At 36.6% G+C, this 20259-nt stretch overlaps 2 protein-coding genes across 2 annotated transcripts in view; both read right to left on the reverse strand.

Moving 5' to 3' along the window:
* Positions 1 to 2048: 2048 nt before the first annotated feature.
* LOC100372950 (NXPE family member 3-like) lies at positions 2049 to 3936 on the reverse strand. The gene is made up of 3 exons (XM_078006476.2): positions 3428 to 3936; positions 3243 to 3295; positions 2049 to 2839 (listed from the first exon to the last, which is right to left on the reverse strand). Exons 1-3 carry the CDS (start codon positions 3853 to 3855, stop codon positions 2049 to 2051), a joined length of 1272 nt encoding a protein of 423 aa, XP_077862602.2. The 5' UTR covers positions 3856 to 3936.
* A 5577-nt stretch (positions 3937 to 9513) lies between these two features.
* LOC100373093 (dynein axonemal heavy chain 8) overlaps positions 9514 to 20259 on the reverse strand; it is a 98194-nt gene continuing 87448 nt past the window's right edge. The window contains exons 67-77 of the mRNA XM_085504905.1: positions 19583 to 19890; positions 18875 to 19150; positions 18471 to 18635; positions 16103 to 16297; positions 15150 to 15300; positions 14414 to 14553; positions 13910 to 14041; positions 13003 to 13215; positions 12446 to 12574; positions 12170 to 12296; positions 9514 to 11484 (exon numbers count right to left, since the gene is read on the reverse strand). Coding sequence (XP_085361031.1) covers positions 11201 to 11484; positions 12170 to 12296; positions 12446 to 12574; positions 13003 to 13215; positions 13910 to 14041; positions 14414 to 14553; positions 15150 to 15300; positions 16103 to 16297; positions 18471 to 18635; positions 18875 to 19150; positions 19583 to 19890 — 2120 coding nt within the window. The 3' untranslated portion in view covers positions 9514 to 11200. The remainder of the gene's footprint in view (positions 11485 to 12169; positions 12297 to 12445; positions 12575 to 13002; positions 13216 to 13909; positions 14042 to 14413; positions 14554 to 15149; positions 15301 to 16102; positions 16298 to 18470; positions 18636 to 18874; positions 19151 to 19582; positions 19891 to 20259) is intronic.

Genomic DNA, 20259 nt, shown 5'->3' on the forward strand with positions numbered 1-20259 from the left:
CAAAACTTCAAATAGGCCTACACAATGACAGACATAACACAGCAATTCGCTAATAATCAGTTAATTAAGTCGGTTAACAGATACGCAAAAACAAATTCATGACAACTCTACCGTCTAAACAAATAGAACTGACTTGGCTGGGCCACAGTAGGTGTGTCAATCTAGTAATGATTATATGAATGAACTGGTAAAAAAGTACTTGCAGACTCCTATCTACAATCTAAACGTATTTACATTATTTGTATGTGTAAACGTACCCGGAGTGTTGACAACGTCTGCCGTTTATTGACAATATTTAGTATTTGGTTAGTTAACTGATTATTAGTTGTTAGAGTTTGTTTCGCCTGGGTTATTAAAACGCTACTTTTTGCCAAAATGTGGACATTTCTTTTTCCATTTCTATGTCCGATGAAATACTTGAAAATCTACGACCAATCAATGATGGAGTATGTTCCTGTCGTCGTGTTTGCGCTCCAGTGTAACCCGTACAAACCACGCAACTGACTACAGAACAAGTTTTACACTGATTTTATTCAACATTTTTGTCTAAACTTGATTTTTCCACCAAATGTATTTAAAAGTGGGTAAGTTATTTTTTCATGCACCGATTTAGTTGTTATTTATTAATTTATATTCGTAAATTCATTTCAGTTATGAAAGTGGCGATTGAGCGTCAAACGTTCACCTTAAATATGTTATTATATTTCTTAGCTCCATGGGAACACTAACCAGTGGCGAAATATTCGATACCTTATTTGGGGCTGAAATTGAAACAACAATATCTCAAACAGGGTAATTCTTTCAAGTCTGCCGCATGTCGGCGCTCTCCGATCTCACATCGAAAACAGCGCCGTCTGTACTATACTAATGACACTCTAATGACAGTAACGTGCGAAAATCGTCCTATTTCACTTGAATTCCAAAAATCTAATTATAAGAAAATTTTCTTCAAATAGGTATTAATTATATATGTATATTCCCATTTATTCATCTCATATCTATATTTATTTGCTAGTAGTTTTGGTCATTGCGTATTAAATATACAATACGCCATGAAACACATAAAAAAAATCAAAATTGATAACAAATATAGTAAAAATTAAATTAAAAAAAACATACGCGCCATAAAATACAACATACTTTAATCAGATCGTCGCCGTATTTTCCTTAAATTCCACACATAAATGTTATACTACATATTATGGTATGACATTTATTAAAAAAAACAGTTTGGAAAACAAGCAGATAAAAAATAAACATATCACACAGATATTCAATTTAAACAAAAATCAAAATATTTTCATTTTATTTATTTTTTATTTTTGTTACAAGGATTAAGAGAATAAAATAAAAATTTGAAGTAACCGTACTCAAAGAAAATCGATCATTGAAATACAGTTAAAATAACATGTTTTGTCTGTTTTGTATCATTTTACCATTGTTTTCTATGGCAAGGGTATATCTCAATATCGCACAATTTTTCACGCGGAAAATATATATTTATATTGTCTTACAAGAAACGTTTTGATGTTTAGAAGTATTAAAAATTGACAATATTTTTAGTTGTTTTTTAACGATGAAATGTGTTTTCATTGTGGTTATAGTCAAAATGGCATTTCATTTGTATTATGCTGCGGACTAATAATAAAATAAATAATTGTAGACAGATTTTGACACAAAATATTGGTACTGCTATATATATATATGCACTAAACTTGAATTTGCGCATGTGTAAAAAATCTCGCGAGTAGCCTTCAGCCTAAAACTTTACTGTCAGCGGTGAGAAAATAAAAAAATACGACCAATAGTCAAGATTGATAGCCATATTCTTGCATTAAAGCGGGGAGTCGTCACCTGCGCATGCGTCAGGTAGCCATAGCGTGTCATTGTTTACAAACAATCGTCTACCCACGAGCCTTTGCGTTTTTAACGTGTGTTGTTATCGTCGCCTGGGACTCAATTTACGCGCGTGCGCAGATGACGACCCTCCCGCTTTAATGTGCGTCGTGATGCGTAGTTAGATAGAATATATCGCTTTTTGGCGAGAATTAGAAGTAAGTCGGACAAGAAAATGAAAAGAATAAATCAAGTTGTTGTCGCACAACATTATCTGTTGGATGAACATGGTTTGTACTAAAATGAGCAAGTGACATGTCCCACACATCAACAAATCGAACACCAATGCCAGCGAATATTGCCCTGGATATTCTGTTCATATCAAACAACGTCCAATCGCTGCTATGAATGTAAGATTGGCTGTTGGGGTGGTCTCTCGGATGCGAACTTTTTATTACCACCATAGAATCAGGGCATCTCTCCACCAATCGAATAACAGCATCACGTACGTGGAGTAATCGTTCAATGTACGAGCGTCCCGTCCAGGACGCGTAGTGATACGTCAGGCTAAGCACAACGATGGCGTTGCAATGTTTAATCTTGTCTATCATATCGGCTTCAAACTTCTGGTTCCAGAAGCTAATCGGAATAGTTCCAGTTATAACAGCGTTGAATTCAAATATCAGCGTGATGTTGTACTCGGTACTAGTCCAAAATCGTCGGATCTGATCCCCGGCGGATTTTAGTCCAATTAGCCACGTTAGCGTCTCGTGCCAGATTCGAACCGTTGAATCCCCTAATATGTAAACAGTTTTTCCCGTGAGGCACTTCTGCATTTGTTCGATGGTCCACCGTTTGGTTTTACAGACGAGGGACGTCCAGGTCGAATCGCTTTCCCACCACCCGTCTGAAAGCTGCATTGGAATATCTGGCCCGCAGGTGGGAAGATTGTTCAGAATGAACGTAGCCCTGGAATCAGTCATTGTTGCGTCTTTACTTGGACCTTAATATGAACAGATACAAATGGGTGATGATTTACTGTACAAGATATAGCATGCATTAAACACAATACATAGTTCATTCAAAATTAAAGTCAACTATCTAAGTTTCCAACATGGTATATTGGAAGTTTTCAAGTTAGTTGTCAAATTCACGTATATGTGTACATCGTTCTAGACAATACGATAACCTAAAATACATATTATAAAACAGTCATAGTTGTCAACCGCACCGTGTTTTATACGGGTCCCATGCGACGTCTAGAACGCACGTAAAATGTATTGTTCACATAATATTATAACTCGCACTGCGTGGCATGTATGTTGACACAGTTAGCATGTTACTAACTAATCTGTCTGGTGTATAGCGAGTGTCAATTAATGTAAGAATATAAATATATTATTTACTTTTTATTGATATACTAAGTGGTCCTTCAGTCAGTGCTTCCACCAGATAAGGTCTGTCGAAGGAAGATAGAATAAGTAAGTTATGTAAGTGTACATATGTGACAAACTGACCACGCCCATTCATTTTCAGACGAACACCCCCCTCCCTGGGGCGGGACCTCAATGTAGGGAATGTTAGAACATACCTTGAAAACAATTCTCTCACTCCATCTGTCAAAATATCTTCCACACGGCTTTCCAGACTATACGGCTTAACGCTGATAATGGACAGCGCCTCACACGGCAAACTTGATGGAGGCTCGCAGACAAACACTGTATCTCCTAAAGCGTTGAAGTTGCGGTATTCACACATGTTGTCCTGTGTACCCCTGGTTACGTAGCACATGCTCGTCTCCCGACCAACGTGGTTATGGAAAATCCCAACCCAGTTGACGCTGTGTCCCCGCGGTCGGTACACGTGTTCAATCCAGCGTATGGCTTGCGCGGGATGTACAAGCGTGACGTACACGTAAGCGTTTCCCTGCCAACCAGCAAAGAAATACACACTGTATGTGCCATTATGGTAATCAACTACCCTTCCCGTGGTGCTCTTCCACATCAGGCTGTTTGACATAACGGCGAAGAAGAAATCTCCTCCGGACTGTCGTCTTCGCCCATTTGAATCAAATGTTTCTATGACAACGTGGACGAAATCACCTTGTTTGACAGTTGCCTGTTTTTCTGCGTTTTGAAATAACGTTAATCTACATCATAAAAAAATACATTACAGGTGCAGTTTTCAGTATTGTGTCGTGCAAAGTTAAATTGTCACACTACATGGAACAACACGGATGTATAAGACAGTTAATTAAATAATGGTGTACTACGTACATATTTGTACAAGCGATTAATAATTTCTGTAATGGAGTCGACTACTATCGCGAAAAAGAATAGAAAAAAATGCCTAGCAGGAAACATATGTGCACATTCTGATTAAATAATATCCTAGTTTAGGCATTAATCTTATTTTGTTTACTTTTCTCAGTTGCTAATTGCAAAAGCCCATAAGGTATGGGGCAAAATGAAATAACATGAGGTTATTACGAGGATACCGAAAAGTATGCACGAAGACAGTACAGCGGGAGTATCAACCGCTGCGCAGCTTTTCATCCCAAGAATGCTAGTACATCATAGGAATAACGAGATACAAAAAGTTTAGAATAGATTGAGCGAACTTCTTTGTATGGGGTCCGGTCAAACTCTTGGTGCTGCCATGTTTGTTTCTATTATTAGAGGACGCTTACGCGCGTAAAATATAAACTTAACAATACAAATTTTAGTAATAATAATATGTATTAAATTTTAAAATGTACACACCGTACAGTTCATCAGATTGTAGTCAGATTGGTTATGTGTGCAACGTCTTAAAAAAAACCTGAACAGAATGAAAGTTCTGCCCCTGATTTGAGTTACCCCATACATCCACTGCATAATTACCTGGTTGTGAAAGGAGACGTTACTTCACTTGTGTCTCCCATAAAACGAGCGTTATCGTCATTTAGTAACCTTGGTAGCAAACGTGTAACCATCTGGTCGAGTCTTACGGACATGTTCATTTGCATATCACATGTCACCTCTTCATTTACTTCTCGTGCCGTCGTCCATCTGAAGTCGTCGTTCACTTTGCCAACAAACTGAAGAGGGGAGTATAACAATGGGTGTGCGTAATATGCTGACTGTCTGTTTATTTCCTGTTGATTTATCCAATAAAATCGTTAATAATAATATATTCTGATAGACATTATTCTTGCGCTTTAGGCATGGCTTTACAATAATGTGTGAGGGCGCAACTCAATCGATGACGTCAGGTTATTAAATGGTCTGACAAATAAATCACAGCGATTATTTGCTTTTTTGCTTGTTCTGTATTATTGCGGGCAGAAGTAGTCGAATTAACAAGTTTGTGATGCGTGCAATTACAAATATTTTATAATCATTAGCTGAATGTTCTCTGTGTGTCAGTGCAAAACATCATTCCTGTTCCCGTGGAGTTAGCGATTTTGTGACGTCAAAATCTCGTGTATGAGTGAAGACATTTAAATCGATAACTTCTGTTTGTCTAGAATGTAGTCATCTCTCTCGAAAACATAATTTCCATAGATGGCCGACTACATGTCCAAACGATGTGGATATTTTGCTTGAGACAGGTAAAGTTGCTTTTAAAGGGCGGTGGTCTTCGCACCGCGCATGTGCGACATTTGTGTTGATAAACATTGATTTTCCCACAACCCTATGCGCTTTTCTAATGGAAATCACAGTTGTGACCTGGACTTGCACTAATTACCGCCGGCGACTTCTTTTATAACTTCCTAAAAAATACCTAATTAAAGCTTGGTAACTTCTCAGTTTGTACTGATCTGCGCAACAGTCAAAGTCGCCATCTTTGTTTATATGAGATCCATAATTCGCGCATACGTGGCGCGACGACCACCGTCCTTTAGTATTCACTCACCAACTGTGTTATCACAGCCCCCAGAATAAAACCAATCATGAAATGGTACACCTTTGAGAGAAGCAGGCATCCACATATGTACTTGATGCATAGCGACCGGGTTCGGAATAGGCGTCGTATCCTCATCTTCGATCTTAGATACAATTGATGTAAGCTGATGTAATAAAAAAATAAGCTTTACACGTAACACAAAAAAAATTATCGGTTCTATCGGCGAAGCACCGTGATTTTGGTGATTGGAATGGGTTCCGAGGATGTTTTGATCTGTATTAGCATAACAATGAAAATTATTATTGGGCGGGGCAGAGTCAATTATTGAGTGGGGATAGAGGGACTGTGAGTGGGGTTTACTGTAAAATGACAATAGTCTACGTTACTAAGCGTAGTTTAGCAGTCGCCATGACTCGTGCATCTACGTCATAATTACGTCACATAAATGAGTTGGAAGATTTGTTGCTGAGTACTACAAGACACTTGCTTAAAATTTTAAAACTACTGGTGCTGACCAAAACTTCAAAAAGCTAAAACAGAAATGTTCGCAAAATTTATAATTACTTGAACCCCTACAACCTGTTAGCAGTGGCCCAAGAGAAAAGTTGGTTGCCATGGTTAGCATTTGATATACGCCCGTAAGATAAATTTGCGAATATTGGATATATCGTGGCGCTTCTCCTATAACAAGCCCGTCTGCGCACGCGTACTACATTGCTTATTTTCATTTCAGTAGGCAACCAATATACTATTCGAAATATAACATTGTAATTTTCTTTAAAACGTAGCAGTTCCGATTACGTGTAGTGTCACTGTTAATTTTTCGTGACCATTTTTATTTTATTGTAAATGTTCGTAGTAACCATACAGATTCGTAAAAATAACAATATATTTTACACACGTTTAATATCACATGATATAAACATATACTATACCATCAGTGTAGCGAGGAGGGGCTGACATATATATATATATATATATATATATATATATATATGACCGCATAAATGATTAACCCAAATTTTCATTGAACTTAATTGGCATTGAACTCTCGAAATCAGTTTCTTTATAGCTTTACATGGGCGGGCGACGTAATACACGACAAATCCTAATACCAGGGTCGAGATCGCCAGGTGTTTTATAGGGGGGGGTGACGTTACTGCAATAGAATGTGTGTAAGACTGGAAGATATTTCAGTGCAAGCATGTTTGCGCATTTCTTTGATTTGTGTAAAGTTTTCAGTCCACGCCACGATGTGATCTTTACAGCGTGGGATCATCCTATGATTCAACCTTTCACTCCGCCATAGTCTAAATGCACATTATATTACGACAGACTTACCTGTTTGTCAATATCCTACCATGCTGTATGGATATGATTACTTGATGCGTCTACTTCTTTCAGGGGTGACTGTAAGCGCCATTTTAATCATATAACTTCCACATGCAAACTGCCGTGGACGACACATACTCGTGTATTTACTCAGTTAAAGTCCAAAGTTCGGAATATTGGTGACGCGAAGCTACTATGGCGATTTAGTATTACGGCCATATTTTTGAAGCGTACAGTGGAAAAAGACAGTTTCTATTGATTAATTAACATATTCTCATTCCCGCTTTCTTTTTTAGTCGAAGTAATGGTACATCGGCGTCGATGTTTCTAAATTAATAGTTCAGTCAATTGATACGCCCTCTATTGACCATATTGAATATAATAAATCACGTTTAGGTAATAGTACTACAACAGATATCCTGTATTCGTTATTATTGATACAATTATTTCGGGAGATTCCCTCACCTGACTTCCTATAAGAGTAAAATTTAACGCGCATTAGATTGCGTATTTTCAGTACAGACATACATACACATATACATAAGCACTTAAATGGCGGTAGTTGTCGTGCCACGCATGCTCAAGATATATTGGTCTCCTATAAACAAAGATGGCGACTTTGACTGTAATTAGGTATTTTTTAGGTGATTGGAAGGTATTGGAGGAGTCACTGGTGATAGTTAGTGCAAGTCGCGCACAGGTCAAACCTCATACTTGTGATTCCCATTAGAAGAGCACATTGGATTGTGGTAAAATCAATGTTTATCAGACAGAAATGTCGCACATGTGCAACACAACGACCACCGCCCTTTAAAGTGCGAATTTCAGGTAAACAAACAATGTATTTTACAGGCATTGTGTACGTCGCTATGGGTCCCATATCGAACAGGACATGGCACGACGACCACCGGCCTATTACGCTGCGGTTTCAGAAATCCGTTGCTATAACTTATGACATAAATAATTCATCGGGTGTGTCAGATTGCTTATACAATATATTCCTTCAATGGACGACGCTGCACGATTTCTTAATAAATCACATTCCATGTTTGCGGCTGTCTTCATGAACATCTTTCAGGCAACATGTATTATATCACAACCAATGAAAAAGTTCATTATTTTATTCCCCTTCTCTGATTTATTTTTAATATTTTCAACGATGACACTCTTTGTTTTGTTTTTTTTGCGTTTCAGGGAATTTTGTGTCAACAAGACAAGGCAAGTGTTGTTCATCTTTGCATTGAGATTCTCAGTTCGGGGATTGGCGATCACGCATTTAATTACATTTATTCAATTTCGGAAATATTTGTGACAAGTCATGTTTGTGTAGTTGCAGTTCTCACTGCCTCTATCCATAACCACCTGTAGTAGGTTCAGTCCTCCACTGTCCTACTCTCACATCATCTACTGACCATTAACTAGATGTAGTTCTCACTGCCTTTATTCATAACCACCTGTAGTAGGTTCAGTTCCCACTGTCCTACTCTCACCTCACCTACTGACCATTATATAAACTAGATGCAGTTCTCACTGCCTCTATCCATAACCACCTGTAGTAGGTTAAGTTTCCAATGTCCTACTCTCACATCATCTACCGACTATTAACTAGATGCAGTTCTCACTGCCTCTATCCATAACCACCTGTAGTAGGTTAAGTTTCCAATGTCCTACTCTCACATCATCTACCGACTATTAACTAGATGCAGTTCTCACTGCCTCTATCCATAACCACCTGTAGTAGGTTAAGTTTCCAATGTCCTACTCTCACATCATCTACCGACTATTAACTAGATGCAGTTCTCACTGCCTCTATCTATAACCACCTGTAGTAGGTTAAGTTTCCAATGTCCTACTCTCACCTTATCTACTGACCATTAACTAGATGCAGTTCTCACTGCCTTTATCAATAACCACCTGTAGCAGTTTAAGTTCCCAATGTCCAAGATGCAGTTCTCACTGTCGTCACCTTTCGCATGGTCCGATTGTTATTTATACTGATACATCGGGGGTTCAAAATGGATACTCCTGTTCACAAAATAATGCTAAAAGTGTACACTAATTTACAGACTAGATTTTTAGGGTTTTTGTATGGGCAATTGATTTCCAGCAGGGATTTCGCTATCATACAAGCTTGAAAAACTGAAGGTGCTAGGAGCCCCAGGCAAGATTGACTGCAGTGTCAGACCCTGGTATTTTATGTTATGTTAAACAAATTTATGTTAAACTCATTTTCAAGGCAACTTACAGAAATCAGGTTCATTGCTTTAAATAACCATAACGAATAGGATAGCTAGCTTACAGGTGAATCTGTATCTGAAGAGTTAGCAACTAAATAATCCCTATAATTTTGTCGCATGTATGGATATTGGATACGGTAACCCACAGAAAATGCCCGGATGTGTCTGACCTAGGTTTACATGTAATTTACCATTCATTGTGGAAAAAATAAATGACACATTTAGTTTTAAATATGAAAACATGCACACTTTATTAGAAGATACAAGCATTGGTCCATCCAACAAGGCGTACAGTGTGAGAATAATTACACTAAACAATGTACATATCACAACAGACAAGCACCACACACAGTTATTTTACAATTTATAGATACTGGCCAGCCACCCCTACACTGAGGTTAAGTGGATAAATCTGCTGAACAAAACAATGTGCCCTCACCAACTTCACATCAGTATAGGGGTGGGAAGGGCACTAATCAAAGACGGAATGTTCAAGTAGATTTGTTCGATTTGTAATTGATAAAAAAAAATGTAAATGCATATAAGGATGACCACAGCCATAAGAAATGACATCATCATGGATGTGCTAGAATGAAAAAGTCTTCCACTTTACCAGGATGATGCAAGTACATGGACGGATTAGACTGGAAGTCAGTTTTATATCTTGTTTAATATTATATAAACATATACAAGTTCACTCCAAACAAACCAATTTTGATTAAATATCCCATTTTTTACTACAATGCCATATAACATCATTTTCCTGACCCTAACACCCCTATTCACAAAGTGGAATGACCAACAAGTTTGTCAGCCTTAGCAAATTAGGTACTGTGTAAGACAGACTGTCAATTTAAATCTATTACGAAAACACACTTTTTACAATTTTAAATGGTTCACAAAGGCTGTCCTTAAAAGGTTATCAAATTTAACATGGATATCTTAAGCCAGTTCACTGTTCGGCTGCCATTTTGTTTTTGCCCATGATGCAATGCAAGGTCAAAGGTTACTTGGTACCAAAAATTGAATCCAAAATGGCTGTCTAAGTTCAAAGGTTAAATTCATAAATCCAAAATGGCTATTACTAAGTTGAAAGGTAACAAATATAAAACTAGTATCAAATCAATCCAGAGCAGTTGTTTATTTTTTACTGAATACAAGACATTTTTGTATTAAATCTTGGTATGAGGTCAATAGAGGGATAAGGTCAAGAAAATGATGCACTTTTAAATATAATTAAACAATTGCACACATGATTAGTAGGCAGGATTAAAGGTCATGCTATGTTTGGACGTTTCATTCAGCACCAGTTGATGCTATATTGTCACAATATTATCACACAGGTTCACATAGTTTGAAAAAAAAAACATTATAAATAATAACAAAACAAAAAAATCTTTACAATCATTTTCTCATTAAGAAATTAATATTGCTAGTAACGCAAATGAAAAAAAAATTATATGGTTTATTTCGGCAGAAGTTATATAAGATATGGCTAGAAGGAATGGTGCAATAAGCTTTTGGAAATTTTTTTACTTGGCAGCCAAGATGCTCCAACTTTAAAAATGGACGGTTGATGGAAAAAAAAATGTAATATATATAATTCAAAAACCAAATCTGCTTGTCAGCAGACGATAAAACAAATTTGCTACCATAATTGCAGCATTTTGTTTTCTCTGTCACCTAATGGTAAGGCACACCAATTACTGAAATCCTGTACGCGAAATACAGAAAAAGGAAGTCTGCGTAACTGTAAACTATACGCAAAAACAAACATAATGATCTGAGCATATAGTAAAATGAACTAGGAAAGATTTTGTGAGGTACCATAATAAGTGTGGCTGTTATAACAATTGCAGCAAAAGAAATTGTACAAAAATACAAATTATTTTCCTTGTACTGGTTGATTACTTAGTGTCGCATAGCAACGCGACACCACGCAATACCCAATGGTCAGGGTGTTGTACTGTACGCAGGTATAACGGGAAGATGTACGTCAGATCAGTACGCACAGGTTTCTTATACACGGGACACTCGTAGAGTTTAGGGTCTTTAGGTCCGACATTGTTGATTGCATAAACGTGGACAACTGGCAGGGGAGTGAATAGTACCTTGGGAGAGGGCTCAATTAGCTTACAGTTACGCCTATCCCATCCTGCACCATCTAAATACAGACCATGGATGTACACACCTAGGCAAAGTCAAAAATAATATTATAAGTAAGGTGATCATCATTTCAACAACGCACAATTTGTATTTGTGTTCCTGTAAATTTTAAGTATGTTATCGCTAAAGTGCGGTAGTACATAAAATCTAGCATTACTAGCATTTAATTACGTTTGTATTAAAATGTGTTCTCTCCACAATAATGTGATGGTACTATGGTTAGTGTGAGAACTTTTAACTATAAACTTGATAGTTCACAATTGAATTCATTATTGAAAACTGGGATTTTAGTTTTTCATTTCTCCACTGAGATACTGACTAAAAAAAAGCTTCTCCACAAAACAAACATTAGAATCCCAGCGGAAATCAACAGCACCACCCCTTCCTTTAATACAATCAGCTTACTGAAATGTGACATTTGGTAAATTCAGTTTACTGATATTGATTGTACCACTTTATGTTGGAGAGATTATCAGGTCTCTAATAGAGGGGGGGGGGGTACCTCCTAAATTTTAGTTATAGTTGGATAGTAGAAAGAAAGGATGAATCTGCATAATAACATTTAAATTGTATGTCAATGTGAAATTGTATATAACAATGTTTTTTTCTCACAACAGTAAAGCATAAATATTGTACAGTGCTTGACAAATATTGTTTATAACCCCTTATAAAGGATTTGTTATGCGACTGGAAATTAGGGGTGTACTTACCCTCAGCAGGTGGTGAACTAATATCTTCTTTCATGTGTCTTGTAACATCATTATGTAACACTACACTATCCAATGCCCAGCCTTTATGGGCACGTGTAATCTCTTGACGCATAGCTGTCAAGAAACCCTGTAGGAACAATAAATGAAGATTAACATCATGCAAATTTTAAGGTCTTTGTGATTATGATCTTCAATTATATATGCAAATTTATTCAAAATGGCTGCCAAAGATAACAAATGTTTAGGTATGCAAATTAATTAATTAATATCACATACCTGAGGATTGAAAAATCCGGTCATCCAGAAATGATGTGGACGTCCATCAAACAACCAGGTTACAAACTGATTATTACGCTCAATAAGATCTGTAAACCAGAAACCCAAGGTGGTAGATTCCCAAGAAATCTGCAAATGGGAAAATAAATTATTTATTTATTATTGCAAGGTATGGACAAGCTATGTATCATATAGTTGTTAAAACAATTATTCAGAATCTTTTCCAGAATACACTTTTGCTAGTTCTAGTCGTAGATGAATTGCAAGAGCCAATTTTTTTGTTCACTTTATAGCATTCACAGCTTATCTCTGATGGTACAAGACCTGCTATGGTTTAATTTGTCCACAAAAAATATGATTGTAAATGCATTAATTATTCATATAGTTTTAATTTCACTATTATCATTGATTAGTGTAATCTTTCAAAGTAAATCCATGTGAACATGTAAATTACAACAGAACTCTTTGTTTCATTGTAAATTATGTGAATAAAACTCAAGAGATATGATTAAATACTAAAATTAAAGTGTTTACGGTACACAAATGCTGTAACTTACCTTTTTCCAAATGGCAGGTACTCGGGCATCAAACATATTATCCAAAGCGTCCCTCAAATTCTCACTCATAATGATAGTACCGTCTATCGCTAATTTCAGATCCGTCAACGTGCTACGGACCGTTTGTATGACTCTCTGCATACGATCTACTTCCTGTCGCAGGAAGATATTCATAGGGTTAAGCATACCGATCTTCTGTAGACGAGCTTTCACCTGTGAGGAAAAAATAAACAAAGTTATTTAACAATGATGTTTTCAGTCATTATATCAACGTTGATATGTCATCAAAAACAAAATGCATGACATAACAGCTTTAATGCTTTGAGCGTCATAGTACATGGTGTACTATGAATCGTGCTTTCAGAGTGCTCTTGTGACATCAAAATGACTTACAGGTTGAAAGCAATGACGTCCAAACAAAAAATTGTGTTCATCACCTACATTACAGTAATATCTCTCAAAAACATACCACGACTACAGATCAAAATGATATCAATGTTTTGAATGGCCTTCATGTCACTTATTTAATGTCACAAGACCACTTTGTCACCAGAAGAAACGATGATACAAATGATGTATTCTTCTCAACGGAGTTATAGGGCATTTTATTTATTTTTCTACAATCTCTCAACTTTCTTAACTCTTAACTTTAGAAAGTGGAAATGATTTTCCATGGAAAAATGATGTGACTTATGTTTAAAAACAGAAATTTCCATAGATTTACTCTTGAAAATCCCTTGAGCAAGTGTGGTTTTGGGTATGATCTAATCTGAGATTTTCAAAACACAGATGAGGGCTTGAATGCAGGATCAATACTTACTTGGGAAAAACAAAGCTGTGCAAGGACACTCAGTTATGAGAATGGATTTTCAAATGCTAAGATTTAGTATCGAGTTTGTTGCCTTACCTCATGAGGTATATAGTCTTCTGGTAGCTTCTCTAACATTTCATCAGCAATTCTGAATACAACTGATTCTCTTGTTTCTCCAGCACCGCCACCACTTTCTTTAGGTTGGATACTGACAATAGTATCCAGACACTGAAATACACATATGACAACCATGGGTCAAAGATACAATGATTAAGAATGAAATGTTCACACTAAAATATGCACCGACAATTTGAGCATTACATTGCAGGGCCACAATTATTCTAATGGTTTCAACACTATTTTATTCTATCATAACTTGATGATAGTGCTTGTTTAAAATGCATTGAAAAATTATAATTGATGTAATTATTAAGTTGAACAAAGATTGTATGGAATATATAATTTAACACAGTATTCACAACAAATATTTCACTATTGCTGCAACAAATTCAACCACTTATTTTGTGTTCTGAAAACTGTTTTTTTAAAACTAATTATTTAAATTTGGGAGCTTGTAGAGTAATGAAGCATAATACTCACCTCAGTGGCCATATTAGTCTGGTATGTGATATCGGCATTGGAATGAAGCCCAAATGCTTCAGGTGAATCAACTAGTGGTAGATTACCTTGGATGTAATTACGATACTCATCAACAGTCCGACACTTAGGTATTACATAACCTGCAATAACAGATATTACATTACACAATGCAGAATGTTTTTTGTTTTTCAAGCGACAATTTCAACAGTTCTGGATATTGAATGTCACTGTCTTAATTTTTTATGTGCAAATTGCCAGCACTGACTGCATTTTGCCACAAAAATCATTTTCTATGTTTGGGACTACCGGTACTTGCAAAAACTGTGTGAGTATCTTATCTTTATGGCAATTTAATGTGCTATCTGGGTGTCCACCACAATCACCTGCAAACCTTAACCAAGGTTCCCCAACAGATTTAAACTTGCGTCTACCGATCACAGGTCTGATGCGACAACCACTAATGTATTTTTTTTTTCAACGAGAAGCTAAACTAAAGCTAAAAACTAGGGAATTCATGTTGAGAACCCAGGTAGCAACATTGAGGAACTCGTGTAACATTTACCTGAGCAGTGAGTACTGTGGATATCTCATTTGCCTCGCATCAGGGAGGTTCTACGCTCAATTCCTGAGCAGACTGGTCACACAGCAGTATAAAAATTGCATATTTCATATTTTGTTTTCAAACATTTTATATTTTTCAATAAATAAGATCAGGAGCTGAACATAGATAACTTACCTGTATAGAACTTGAACTTATCACTGAACATGTCTTCAGAAAACCACACACGGGCGTAAGTATTCAATAAACGTTTGTCTAAATCATCTGTCACACGACCACCATACTGTACTTCACCAATCATGTAACGTACAGTGTTCCACGATACTCCCTAAATGACAAAATACCAAACTAATAATTACAATCTCATTTGAAAAGTCAGTGAAAAAATTGTTTTCAAAGATGCCAAGATTATGAACTAGTCGAAGAAACTCAAAAAGAACTCCCGTCTATAAAGGGTATTGGAAATAAATATAGGAAATATTCAAATTTAGGGTTATAGCTCTGCTCTTTCAGATGCACAAATTAAAAGCGTTGATGTTAATAATACTGTTCTATAACGTACAAATGAAATATTATGCAAATTAGGTAATTAATATGCACAATTTCAACCAAACTGAGAAGGTCTGTGTATAATCCAACAGCAACTCATGTGTGCTAAGTTGCGTGGTTCCTGAGATTGATATTTGTAAAACAGCTGCAAGTTGGCAAAGATATAGCGACTAGTCAAGTTAAAATCATCAAAAAGAAGTCATATGAGCCATTGTCATAATTATTATTCACATTTATTTATTTGTTATTTCATTTATTTATAAAATTGTGGGAAATGTACTTTTAAAATATCACAGTTAAGTAATCTGATGTTATCCCAACATATATTTATAGAATTGCATTACATGCATGGATAATTGTTAATGAAGTGAGGGCCACAGAAATGATCAGTTCTTTCGAACTATATTCAGTCTTTATCAGAATCACTATAACTCACTGGTTTTATTATTAATTAGATTTTAATAGTTGTATAACTTGTAATTACATTGTTTCTGATGAAAAAAAAACAATAATTAAAACCCAGGTGTAGTGAATATATTAATGATTGTGTAAGAAGTTAAATATAAATGAATAAAACCAACCTTCTTTGGATCTAAATCATCTAGATGGTTATTTACAAATTGTACAGTGGCAGTGAAATCGGCCTGGTTGAACTCGTAAGGGATGTTCCATCCTAACGGTCCAAACTTACGCCTCTCTTGAACAGTGGTGTGTAAGAAGGCAACAGCATAGAGCATGGGGCGCCATTGGGGCATATTACTGATGTCAAGCTGATCCTGTAATTAGTGAGAAAACATTAAAATATTAATTTTCAACATTGCAACTACCATAAAAAAATCACACTGCAGCCCCTCCAACTCAGTCATTAGCAAAGTACTGTAAAATGACTAATTTTCACTGGGTTCAAATTTCGCTGATTTACCATTTCAGGCATATTCAATAGGTTTTAAATTCATGGTTTCATCATTTAGATGGTATGTTCTATGCTAAATTTTACATATTCACTGGGTTTTAATTTAGCGCATTTTCCAGTAAGTGAAATAAGCAACATTAAAACCCAGTGAATAAGTAACCCCTTTACAGTAATAGATTATTTTCCGTTTACTGCAAGATCCTGTGTTATGCATGAAATCTAACACAAAAACAGGATAAACCAATGTCATAGCACCATAGTGGCATAACAAAATTGTGTGGGATTCAACAATTGCACACCTCTTTTCTAGTACAGTCAAACCTGTGTTAACGACCACCTGTGCAGAGCGGCCACCTGCTCATAGCGACCACCTCAGTACAGTCCCTTCACAATTTACACGTTAAAGACACTGGATATAGCGACCACCTGTCCAACGCGACCAGCGACCACCCTATTGTAGACCTATTCACACTTTAACCTTTGTATAACGACCACCAACATGTCCATCAGACGGTCTCAGCAAAAAGACAATAGCTACTTGCGAATCGCTAACAGGAAAGTGGCCATATGTTACGTTCAGATTACCGAGTACGCAATCTGTAGACAGGGGTGACAATCGCAACTTGGATTGTGAAGTTGCGAAAAAGTAAAAAAAAACAAAAAACAGTTGAATATCATCTGAATGTAACGTCTGAAGACTGGAAAGATTTTAACAACAAATTAAAACAGTTTCATTCAAAGTTGGAAATGAAAAACTAGCTTGTTTCCGATCGGTACTACCCCGGTATACTATCGATCCCCAGCCGGCCAGCGGCACTTCTGTGGACTGTCTCGCACATGAAGAGCACATTCCTCCCGTCCCGAAAACAAGAAAAATGAACCAGTTTAATTAAATGAGAGATGTTTTATTTACCCTGTCGACATGAAATACCCGAACAAAATAATAAAACATTCGCTATTTCGTTCTCATCGCGGGATTGCAAAATCCGAGCTATTTTGGCCGCCATGTTGTTTGTTGTTGATCGTTATAAATTATGCTAATGAAGCTAGCGCATGGGCAAAACTGAGGGGTCATCTCGGGGTTATTCTCAACGAAAAATGATTTCTATTTTGATCCTCTTTTTTTATAAACGGTAATATCGATAATTCGAGAAAAAATCATTTCGTTTGGGCAGTTTTGATGCGTCGATGCTTGCAACAAATAACTGTAAAATTGCGTGTACGATCATCGTGTTTCATTTCCGGTTCGTTTGACTTTCTGATTCAACGCCGAGAGTTGGAGCAATCGTTACGAGTTTGGTAAATTTTGTTTATTACCAATGCTTCTTCATTTTTAATGCTTGTTTGTTTGTTTTTTCAAACACGGCAACTTTGCCTGTGCATTTTGTCACAGTGTACAATCGACAATACTAACGATGGGACTGATTACCGCCTGTGATGGGCTGGGGAATAAGACTGCATGGCGAGAGTGTGAAAGTCCGAGCTGAAACACCAATGCGGCCGATCGTTGACAATCGTTCTTATGCATTAAATACACCAATGAATCCATGGGCAGAATCACTTGGTTTCAGTGAATTTACATGATATAATTTGTAGTAAAAAAGTAAAGCTGTGTAATTATCCAGATGAAAATGAGTGACTTATTAAAAAGACCAATTCATTGTAGGTTTGTTTTGCTGATGATCTCCCTTAAAATTCCCACCCTAATTAATATTCATGATTACATGAATAAATTAGGCCACCTCCATATAAAGACCACCTGTATATAAAGGACAGTTTGGCTCAGTCCACTGACTGTCCTTTATAGACAGGTTTGACTGTATTATCACTCCTAATATACTATACACATTTGATACTGGTAATAGTCAATTTGGATGAAAAAAAAGAACTATAAAAAGTTTGAAATTAAATCATTTGATATTTGCGACAGATGTTAGATCCACACCTTTCACATATCCCAAGATCTAGCATGTGAAAAATCACCTATTCATTGACAAGTAAAACTATTACAAAGACACACATGGTGAAACTCTTACCTGCGTTATACCTGCATAGGTCCTCTTGAGACCAGCTTTGACACCTTGGGGAGGCTCATTGGTGAACTTGATAGAGTTCTGAAGTAGGTTAATCGGGAATTTGGGATGGACTTCAGTGGTGATCCATACACGGAATTTATCATGGACTTGTTCAGTGGTTAAAGTCTGTAATCAAAATTAAATCACAGCATGTCAGCGATCTGAGTTGCAATTGAATTAAATAATTGAAAAAAAAGTGAATCTTGGATGGATATTCAACAACTCCTACAGTATTAGTTTGAAATCTCCTGTTGATGTTGCTTTGATGCAACTTGTTCTAATCACTTAATGATTTGAGAAATGCACAGCCAACACTGCAAGCTATGTAGCTATTTTGGTGCAGTAAATAATAAAATACAACTTACTACATCGAGAAGTTCATCCATATAATCCAAACCTAAATGGCAATTCTGCAATAGTACCCATCCACCTTCCGCCATGGAGGAGGAAACGAGTCGGCGTGCGTGCACCTCCTGTCCTTGACCCATACTTATTGTGCGACATCGCATATTCTGTTTCTTGGCTAAACGTTCTATGTTATCTGTAGGATCTGATCCCATAGATAACAAGCAAACCATAGGTGTACGCTTAGTACTCTCCTCCCACATAGCTTCTAAATTCAATATCACACTCTCCGCATACTACAAAGTACAAATAAAGAAAACAGTTAATTCAACAAAATAAAGAAAATGGTTACTGTAAAACCACTTTCATTTAATTTCACTACTTTGATGTTTTGAGCATATGCACTGTGTTTTAATTCACAAATTTGTCACGGAAAAGAATTAGTTCTATTGTTATTTCACATTTTCATGTAGATTTAATTTAGCTGGTTTTATTCATCAGCAAAATTAATAATTAATGCATCTATAAAAACTTCAACAAAAATAATAACTACTAGATGAGCCAAATTATTGTAAGAAAATTTATATAAGTACATTGCGAGCTGGTCTAAATCATTTGATATTTTTTATAAGACATGTCCCACGGCTGGCAAAATTGCAAACAAATGATGTCACAGTGTGCTGTCTAATAGAAAGAAGACACATGTAGTTATGTGCTGTACTACTTACTCTGGCTCCTAGTGATTCTGCAATATAATGTCTTGCTTGGGCTATGGTTCTATCTGGACACCAGGATCTAACAAGTAGGAGCCTTCGGAATGTATCCAGCGATGTGGAATATCCGTCCGGAATAATGGCCTCTTCGGGGGCATCTTCATCAAACCACGCCTTCCAGGCTTTATCATTACGGGATATCTGGCCCAGAATCTGTGAAAACTGGGGCAGTTTGCTTAATTGCACAAGATTCAACCATGTCATGTCCAAGATCCACTTCTTGGGTTTCGGCTCAACTGCATTCAGATCTAAGGCGGCACCACCTTGAGCAATTAAAGAAATAAAATTTAGTGTGAGCAGGTTTCCCTTCAGCCTCAATTAACACATCAAATTTCATACCTATTTTGGGACTTTTCAAGCTCAGATAATTTAAGAAATACTTTTCAATAATCTCACAAAACCTTCCACATCTCATGCACTGTGTGGGTGTTGTGAGTCAGACACTCACAGTTGACTTTTGAACAATAAAGGTGACCAAGCTGAACGACCATTGCCAGTCATAAATTGAACACAAAGGGTGTCAAATTGCCGACAGTCAGGATATAATTTTGAATAGCTGAAATTTCTGTTTCCCCTCATTACCTTAAACAACCGTTTTCCAAAAAGTTTAAAAATTGACGTTGCGGACCAGA

The sequence above is a fragment of the Saccoglossus kowalevskii genome, chromosome 11 (assembly GCF_978046115.1).
Source record: "Saccoglossus kowalevskii chromosome 11, keSacKowa6.1, whole genome shotgun sequence".
Classification (NCBI taxonomy): Eukaryota; Metazoa; Hemichordata; class Enteropneusta; family Harrimaniidae; genus Saccoglossus; species Saccoglossus kowalevskii.

What these genes read in the sequence shown, in the direction of transcription:
- LOC100372950 (XM_078006476.2), bottom strand. Translation starts at nt 3,855, where the DNA reads ATGTCAAACAGCCTGATGTGGAAGAGCACCACGGGAAGGGTAGTTGAT. An exon ending in GTGAGAGAATTGTTTTCAAG is followed by an intron (nt 3,296 to 3,427) that starts GTATGTTCTAAC and finishes TTCCTTCGACAG; the next exon opens with ACCTTATCTGGTGGAAGCAC. An exon ending in ACTTAGTATATCAATAAAAA is followed by an intron (nt 2,840 to 3,242) that starts GTAAATAATATA and finishes GTTCATATTAAG; the next exon opens with GTCCAAGTAAAGACGCAACA.